This window comes from Squalius cephalus (assembly GCF_949319135.1).
Source record: "Squalius cephalus genome assembly, chromosome: 1".
Lineage (NCBI taxonomy): Eukaryota > Metazoa > Chordata > Actinopteri > Cypriniformes > Leuciscidae > Squalius > Squalius cephalus.
The window spans coordinates 21,955,922-21,965,858 of NC_137122.1; the positions used below are offsets into that span (position 1 = coordinate 21,955,922).

Here is a 9,937-nt window from a genome sequence, read left to right on the forward strand (position 1 = left end):
AAGTGCAGCTAGGCACGCGCAGTAGGGTGACCACCCGTCCCGCTTTGCGTTGTACCGCACAGCATTTTCACCCCTTCTCCCCTTTTACCGTCTATGCTTGTCCCGCACGTCGCATATTGAGAAAATGTCCCGCATTTTCATCAGTCTATTGGTTTTTAATTATCATATTAAGAAAACGTGCATGCGTTATTTTTCCTTTTTAAGAAAGCATTTAATTTATTCTTTTTGCGGCGTAGTTTTTCACCTAGACCTATATTTAAAAGCGCATCGTCAGAAGTACAAAAATACAACAGACGTTTTTTAAAATCCTATCCAATGGTTGAAAAGAAAGGAGTAAACACGGTCACTAGTAGTTTGTGATGGCTGTCAATCAAAATGTGGACTGGTGATTCCGTTCCCTGTCAGAAAACAAATGGATAATTCGGTCAAATAATTTTTTTTAGATGCTCAATGATCTAATTTCATGTTGTTTTATATTTTATTTGTTCATTGTTTATTTTGTTGGATTTTAGTTGGACTTGGTCAGAACCGTTTCAAAAATAGTTATCTGCATGATGCCTGCTGCCTTTGAATGTTGAATTTAAATGTCATGTAAAATAAAGACATGTTATGTTACATTGTGATGTAATGGTGTTTTCTGGAAGGCACTAAAGAACAAAGAACTTTTATCAGCTGAAAGGCAGAATGCAAATGTTTTTATTAAGTTAGACATTATATAACAGTTTCAGGTTATGTTTTAGTGTTTGGTAACATGTCCCACACACACACTTATAATCGTCCCACATTTGGTTTGTTTGATGGTGGTCACCCGCGCATGGCTTGTAAACATGCTGTCCAAAGTAAAGTTCGTTTTGGGTTATTCTTATCAAGTGTGACTATCACCGGCCAGCTCGAGAAAAGTAATTCTTGCTTAGCTGTGGCTGAGTCAGCAAAATATTGCAAGCACAACCTAGCCTACTGGCTAAAAATAGCATAATAAACTTCTTTTAGTAGGCTAGTTTTAATTGTTAATTGCAATTATTTAACCTTTAAACTGGTGTAGTAATATCCTCCACAGGAACGTCAGCCAAGGTAGGAGAAAAAAACATTAGCCTAACAAACTGTTAGTTATTACAAAATGATCAGGAGTGGTTACTCCCTATGAGATGTGAAGTATGACTGATGAATGACTACACTCACTGTACTCACTTGCAATCCGGACAAAGATTGAGCTGTAGGATGGAAATTACAGTACGAATAGATTACATAGAGGTGAAGGAGTGAAATTAAATATATTAAATAGATTAAATATATCTTGAAATATATCTGCCATGAAATAATGCAGTTTTATTGTGTCTTTCTTTCAAAGCAACTCTGTAGTTCATTATAATTACTTAGCCCTCTCCCTTAATAAAACATAACTAGCTACTCTTGACCTCCAATTTTTATCCTTAATTAAATAAACATTATATTGCAGGAATAAAAATAAAAAATAAAAAGTATTATACTTTCATTCTAAGTCATCTACATTATCTTACAAAAACAAGAGATTATAGGAAATGAGTCTTAAATATGCGCTGGTATCTGATACTTATTTATCATTACAATTATGATTTGAATTGAAAAAAAAAAAAAAAAAACTACAACCAACAGTTTAAACACACCCATACAACATTGTAGAAATGTCTCCAGTGATTAATTACAATATATCATACATAAAACAGTGATTATTAACTTACCTCAGAAATGGTAACCTCAGAAAGTATTTAACTGGCTGCTACATGTGCTATAAAGGGATGACAGATGAATCTTTGATTTATTCCTAAATATAACTTGGTTGAACAAAGTGGTTTGTCTTGAGAATCCACCACCACATCAGTTGCTGTTATGGTGCATCATCAATAGATGGCACTATTGCAACTCAATAGTCAATAGTCTGTCTGAAACAGGTCTAGCCCCAAATGATTCAGCTGCTTCTAAAAGGTAAAGAGTCTTCAGACAATGAACACAATGAACAAAGACAGAGAAATGAAAGAACTAAAGCACTGTAGAAAATATGACAGATTAATACTAACTCACAACTCTTGCCAACACAACACAAATGATGTAAAAATACATCATCCACAGCATCCCAAGAAAATCAGATCGTCAGCACGTAATTTACTAAACCTTTGTGTCTGGAGAGTCCCATACACACACACACACACATCCTACCCTCCATTTTTCCCTGATGTGTCTTTTAGACACCTCCTTTTTTCTAGTTGCCATGACATCATCAGTAACCCAGGAAACCCATTGAAACGAGAGGGACCCAGGAAATGAGGTAATGGTTCAGGAATGTTGGGAGAAAAGAGTTTCCCCACAACTGAAATCTCCCTGTCCAGAGGAGAAGAGCAAACAAAGCAGCTCTGTTCACAGCAACATGAGGTCAACAGTCCTTAGACAACAACAACACATTACCCATAATCTAATTACAACCAATATCAATGTGAAAATCAAACAGTTACAAAGTTAAGTCTAAATATGCCATAAATTACATAAATAAATAATCCAGGACTAAAAAAGCTGTTGAATGCGAATTTGCAGTCAATTTCCCCATAGGAACCTGATGAACCATCATAAGGTTTAAATCCCTTGGCTCTACTTTTCTTTTGACCTCCTATTTCTATCTAATTGATTCCAATTATAAAGTTATAATTGTTTACTTTTGTTTTAATTCCTGCATTATTATACATATTCAATTACATACTGCCATTCTAAATAGTATCTTGCAAAAACAGTAGATTAGAGCCCGACCGATACCGATATTAGGGAGTAAAAAATGCCTGATATCGGCCGATATTATTTATCATTCGTGTGTACAAACTTTTGACTGGTATTGTATAGAATACACAGTAATATACAGTACTGTGCAAAAGTCTTAGGCATGAAAAGTACTGGCACTTGTGTTAAAATGCTGTAAAGTGAGAATGCTTTCAAAAATAAAATCACAAATTGAATTTATTTATGATTTAACTTCTATTAACTAATTCAAATCAATATTTGGTGTAACGACCCTTTGCGTTTAAAACGGCTTTTGTCCAGGTACACTTGCGCATAGTTTTTCAGGTAGCTTTGCAGGAAGGTTTCTTCAAGCATCTCGGAGACGTTCCCGCACTTCTTCTGGATTTAGTCTGTCTCAGTTTTTTCTGTTTCTTCATGTAATCACAGACGGACTCGATGATGGTGAGATCAGATCATACCGGCTGTTGTCAGACTCCTTGTGCATACACAAATCTCACTGGATTATTACAATTAATGGCAAAAGTAATGTTTGGAAATGTAAACTGATATTTCCTACTGACACACTACAGCAAAAGATATAAATAACTGATTTTTTTTTGGGGGGGGGGGGGGGTATTAACATGCCTAAGACTTTTGCACAGTACTGTATATATAAACATGCGTTTTGCAATGATCACTCAAATGTGGGGATCAAACACTTGTGTGACAAAGATATGTAATGGAGGCAGGGTGAATGATAGAATGAGAATGATACATTTGAGTATTGACATATTGAGTAACCAAACTAGTTTGCATTGCAGGTTCTGTTCTATATTATATTATAAATACTGTTGCATAATCTTCACTAATGACTTCGTCTTTTAATTTAGTCACGTTATAAAAAATAACTTGTATCAATAAATGTATCAAAAGTGTCACTGGCACAACCTTATTATCTTCTATTATTAGTCTTAATTCCTCTATTCCAGTGGAGGAAGAACTCAGATCTTTTTACTAAAGTAAAAGTAATAATACCATAATGAAAACGTTTTTAATTACATATGTACAGTACTTTTATACAATTTTAAATAAGTAGTCAGCAAAATGTACTAAATGTGAAACTAGGCTACTCTTTATGCAAAATGGCCCTATATAAAATGTTAGAATTATATAAATTATTAGAATATTGCTTGATGTTGAAACGTAGCATTATAGGCAGAATGGGCTTAAACACTGTGGGCCCTATCTTGCACCCAGCGCAATTGACTTTGTACACCGACGCATGTATCATTCCTATTTTGCACCCGCGCACAGCGGACTTCTCACTCCACAGACGCACGCCGGTAAATTAGCGAGTGAACTTGTACTCCTGGGGGCGGTTCAGCGCAAAGAGGAGGCGTGTTCCGGCGCAAACGTTCCCTGGTGCTATTTTGCAGGTTTAGAAAACAATTCCGCCACTGACCAGGAAAAACCTAGTCTAAAGTCAGTGGAGCGTTGCACATGTTATTCATATGCTATTTTAAGGGCGCATGCTTGGCCATAGTGTGCACAACGCGCATAAACTTTGCTTCTCTCATCTACACAGAAGCAGCAGTTTTCATTTTTGCAAATCATACATTATTACAAGGAAAAATATTAACACACGAGGGAAATCATTGTTGTGTCCATGAAGATGTGAAAAATAGGCATAAATCTATCTTACACATTTACCCAAATTATTATACGCCTGTTTAACCGAAGCTAATTTGGGTGTGTTTCTCCATCCCCAACGTCACATCTCTGTGTTTTACGGCCCTGACGAGAACATCGGTCTCCTCGGCTGTGAACCGCTCCTGGCGTGCACCTGGCAAATCCGCCATTATAATAGCAATCCGCCATGGAACAAGCGCGCCTGCTCTTAAAGGGAATGTGAGATGTCGCTCTGATTGGTTTATTTCACGTTACGCCCAAACCACGCCGAATAATGAAGCTACTTCAGACCACCCATTTTAGATTTGCGTCGGGCGCAAGAGAAATTTATCCCACCGGTATAATAGCAACAGTGCCCGAGATCCGCCCACAAAGTTACTTGCGTTTCGTGTTTGATACTTGCGTTTCAGATCGTTAAAGTAGGGCCCTGAGTCTATTCCGGACGCGGCCGTTGTTGCTCGCGTCGCAACAGCTGTTTACCCTAGACGCGAAAAAGCGCCCGTTACAAAGCAAAACTAGTCATCAGTTTACTGTCGGAGATTTGTTGCTTGCGTCGCGCCGCATCCAGTGTAAACCACATCACTGATTATAATTGGTTCAACTGTCTTTTGTTGCATCGCGCCGCTCCCGTCCGGTCGCCATTAGCAAACAATGGAGCACTCTCTGCTGGACAAACTACGTAGTTACGCAATTTACAAGCATTTTATCCGCGTTATATGTTCTGTAAAAAAAAAAAAAAAATCATATCGGCGGCTTATCTGCGTCATATACGCCGCTACCGTACCTGCAACAGGCTCATATCGGCTGATAAAAACGGCAGACTGATAAATCGGTCGGGCTCTACAGGAGATACAGTTTGTAGTCAATTCCCCCTTCTTGAAACAACAGGAGTTTTTAAAGTCCATTTTCAAATGATTGTTGAATGCTTTATTACATTAACATTAGCCACTGATAAAGTAGGCTACTGCATTAACTATTGGCAAGATCTAAGAAAGCCTGGATTACCTGCAACAGTGTTTCCCAACCCTGTTCTTGGAGGCACACCAAAATGTCTACTGATGTCTACTCACCAAAATGACGTCCAAAATGTCTACTGTTGTTTTGCCTCCAGGCACAGGGTTTGGAAACACTGGCCTAAAACAATGCCTGCTTAGCTATTTGTTTGTTTTTTAACATTAACTAATAACCCACATGGCCTAAGTGAGGCTATTGGCTAAAAAGGAAAGTCAATTCAGAGCAGGCTCTTACATTTTGATAAAAGATTAAGACTATTTATCTTTCACAAGCATTCACATTATGACTAATCAAGAAAAAAGTAAACATGGTCAATTTTGTTTTCATGTTGTCAATTATCAATTTCATGTTGGCATTAAGCCATAAATATGTGTAGATTTTAAATATGTTTGAGGAAGAGAAATGATAGGTTTATGCTACAAAAAAACTCTTCAGGGAAGTGCTTGCAACCCTAAGACTCAAAATGATAGCATTCTGAATGGACTAGACCACATTAATTACAAACAAACAAACAAAAATGACAGTTTGAGGATAAGGGTCAAATAGCATACATCTGTATAATGCAGGTTTCAATTCTGTTCCTGGAGATCTACCTCCCTGCAAAGTTCAGCTCCAATCCTAATCAAACACAACTGAACCATCTAATTAAGATCTTCAGGAAAACCTTTTAATTAGAGACAGGTGTGTTGGAGCAGGATTGAAACTGAACTGGGAGGAAGCTCTTCATAGACAGGATTGGGCACCGCGGTATAATGCAAGTGCAGGTATTAAGCCGTGTTTCCACCGCAGGAACTTTCCCCAGGAACAAGGGACTTTGGGACGGTACTGAGTGTGTTTCGACTATAGGATCCAGGGTCTAAATGAAGTTTGGGATGAAAATTTCCCCCTCAGAAAGTCCCTGCTTGCGAGGTAGTACTTTTTCAAAGTTCAGGAACTTTTGGGGGTGGGACTTGGACACTGAACATGCTGATTGGTTGAATTCAAAGCAATTGGTTGAAAGTAATTTGTGGTGCGTGCAGTAAGATTGTTTGCTATTTGAGTTTAAAAAATACGACCGATGGACCAACGACAAGGTTAAGGCTTTATTAAGCTTATATGAGGAGGACGAAATCCAGTGGGAACTGGAAAGTTGCGCGCAGTCCTACGTCACCGGACTAATTTGCCTAATCTTATCGGTACTTTAGACCACGATGGAAATGCAGACAGCAACAGGTCTGGGGGAAAAATAGTTCCTGGGACAAATTGTTGTGGGTCATTTCGGTGGAAACGTGGCTTTGAACAGTATAGAGTTTCTATAATAGTTTAGGATATGGGATTGATATTGTATAATTTGTGCACATGCTTGGCTGATCGAGGAATCAGGCTTTTAATGATGCGTCTCCAGTTCCACCACAGTCCAGTCGCCTTGCGGGGAACTGGCTTGGCTGCTGGGGGAGTAACTACTAACTGAAGCCACTGTCGCAGCGGAGCAGTCGAAGTGGGACATGATGTGTGGCCACAGGCTGCTCTCCAGAGGGCTGAGGATTCCCCCTCCCTGCCCAGGCAGGTACAGGAGTGGAGGACAGCCGTCCTCCCCGGCCAGAAGCAGAGTCTGGTTAATCAGCTGCTGGACCATGTCCAGTTTTGTGTTCCAGTCCAGCTCCTGTGGCGGCGGTCGGCGAAGGTTTCCGTTGGCAACTCTCAGCGGTAGGTCCGTCGGGATCGAATGGCCAGTCCGGTTGGGAGAACCTTGTTTTCCCCCAGATCTGCTCTCCTCATCCTCTTCCTCCTCTCTGGTCTCCATGGCTTCGTAGATGGTGCAGAGTCCAGATGAGGGCGCCAGGAGAGACGGTGGTTGCCCTTTCACCTGCAGCTGCTGTTTGACTCTCTGTTGCTGCTCCATCTCAAGCTGGCGCTGCAGGAGCTGTCGGCGTAGCCGGTGTTTCTGCTGCTGTTGTTGCAGCTGCAACTGAAGCAGCTCTCGACGTTGCCTCTCCAGTGCCCTTTGCTGTTCCTGCCGCTGCCTTTCCTCCTCCAGACACAGGCGTTGCAGCCGTTCCTGCTCCTGGCGCCGTCGAATGTGTCTCAACTGCAGCTGGTGCTGCTCTAACCGTCGCAGTTGCATGTTTGGCACCAATGCAGTCAGTGGGAACCTCGGAGAAACATCAACATGCTGGACATCGATACGAGGCTGTGGCTGCTGTAGCTGCCTCTGTTGGTCCGGCAGAGGAGCAAGGTAGTTATTGTCATTAATTTCTTGGATTAGTCTTGGATGGTTACCATTGTCCTGTTGGCTAAGTGAAACTTCACCAGTCTGTATGCTGTTCCAGGGTTTCCCTGTGGACAGTCAAGAGCACTTGCAATATGCGTTTACTGACAGAAGCATTTGTTATGACGAAGGGTGTGACTGAACAGGAACAGAGGAAAAGCACAGACAGAAAAAGGAACAGGCAGACAAGAAAAGAAAACACACAAACCAAACAACAAGTTAGACAAAACTTAATGAAGTCTGGAATCGAGTTTTCCCACACATCCTTCCTGTAAACACCTTTGAATATTTTTAAAAACTAGCAAACCATCACATGAGGAATATTCTGTGTTCAATACATTCTATACTGTGGCATTCTGTTGGTTACCAAAGAAAATAATTTATACTGGGTTCTGTTTGTAAAATCAAAAAAGGATCTATGCGCCAAGTGCTCTCAAGCCAGAGAAGCTGTGGATAGAGCTTAAATTTAACTTTCAATATTCCTTTCAAGTAATATTCAGTCTACAATGTTAGATTGTGTAGCTCAAAAATGTCGCCAGCAAGATTCAAGAGAGTAGTTAGTTTTGACTGAAAAAACTGAAACTGTAAAGCAATCTTTCAGAGTTTGAATGTTAAGCCCAAAGTATACTTAGGATTTTTACACGTACGTGCAGGTCGCAGATGTGCATTGAATTTGTTTTGCACTAATCAGTTGTTCAACCAGGTGTCAACACTGGCACAGGTCGTTGTTCCACAGTAGAAAACGAAACTAAAAAGACAACAACAAAATAACAGAGACTGCAACAACAACAGATGCCCGCATTGACAAGCACTTGTGAAAGGGGGTTATGAGATAACTTTAGTTTAAAAGAATACAGAGACATGTTTATTGGTCATAACTTCTGGAGAAAAATAGCGAAGACAATGGACAAGGTTGAAACTTTCTAGAGCGCATGTGTTGACCGCCTGTGCTCGTGCACACTATCAAATGGAGTATACTCAAATGGAGTATGAAAGGTTTCGTGTTTGACTATATGCATACGCTACCATATATTCAAATAAAAACAAACAAATTATATTTTGGGCTTCATTCTGGCAATTCAGGTATGTAATCAAATAAATGAGGTGTCATATCTAAACCAATCCAAGAACTGGAGTGGGTTGCAGAGGGTCTGATTGTTTGGAACAGTAACTGGGATAAAAATAAAAAATCCAATGTAGCAGAACTGAATTTTTCACTGAACATGTACCTGAAATACATTTATAGACTACCTGAATAGGACTTAAAAATGTAAATGAATCATATATAAATATAATAAATAAAAAAGTAATAATAATAATATTAAATAATATATTCATAAAAAAACAATAAGACAAATATATATAACATAATCTAAATAAAACGTAAAATATTACAAATTAAATAAAGATAAAATTCCATTAATGAAGGCAGTTTTTAAGGGTAAATGAAACATACATACATACATCCACATAAAATCATAATAACCTAAACTTGCTAATTTTTAGTCTTTAATTAAAATAATGGATTTGTGGTAATTTGGAGAGAACAACAAAATCATTCTCTCAATGTTTGTCACCTGGCATACATAATTTCACATAACAGAACAGACAGGGAGCTAAATGGATGATAAATTGTACTTTGTTAATTTCACCTCCAGATATTTTTGATGTAAAATGACTTTTTTTGATGACGGGTAGTTAAAAAAAAAAGTAAGAAAGGAAGTGCTGAGTAGATGAGTGAGAGAGAGATACTGAGAGATGGAAAAGGAAAAGCAAGAAAGAAGGTTCCCTGACACACCCTTACAGGACCAAATTTAACATTCAGGCAGGTTTTGAAATATTTGTGTCAAGTTTGTGTTTATGCATTTATGTCTAATGATACTAGCTACATGAAAACAGGCAATTCTTGAAATTCATCAATTAATTCCTTGAGATTCCATGCAACTTGTGTTTGGCTTTCAGGGAGGGGTCCTTTTCTGGTGTTCAGTTTAGGAGGAATGACATGCTATTGAAGAGGGGGGTTAAAGACTATGAGCACTGACTGTCATTTCATCAAAATACATCTGGAATAAACACCATTTCAGCAGATATCCATTTCCTGTTCAAAATAAAATTCCACAGGAGCACTCGGATGAGAATAGACCATCATGCCACTCAAAAAACAAAACAAACAGGAACAGACAGCCTTGCAATGATGTTTAATGGAATTTTGGGAAAAAAAACTTTAGTTATTTTGAATCATTA

At 38.9% G+C, this 9,937-nt stretch overlaps 1 protein-coding gene across 1 annotated transcript; it reads right to left on the reverse strand.

Annotated features, from left to right (window-relative positions):
• Positions 1-675: 675 nt before the first annotated feature.
• On the reverse strand, positions 676-7,741 carry LOC307164803 (proline-rich protein 36-like). Its single transcript, XM_079881932.1, has 2 exons — positions 7,735-7,741; positions 676-7,636 (listed from the first exon to the last, which is right to left on the reverse strand). The coding sequence occupies exon 2, from the start codon at positions 7,547-7,549 to the stop codon at positions 6,812-6,814; it is 738 nt and encodes a 245-aa protein (XP_079738058.1). The 5' UTR covers positions 7,550-7,636; positions 7,735-7,741; the 3' UTR covers positions 676-6,811.
• Between the last annotated feature and the right edge of the window lie 2,196 nt (positions 7,742-9,937).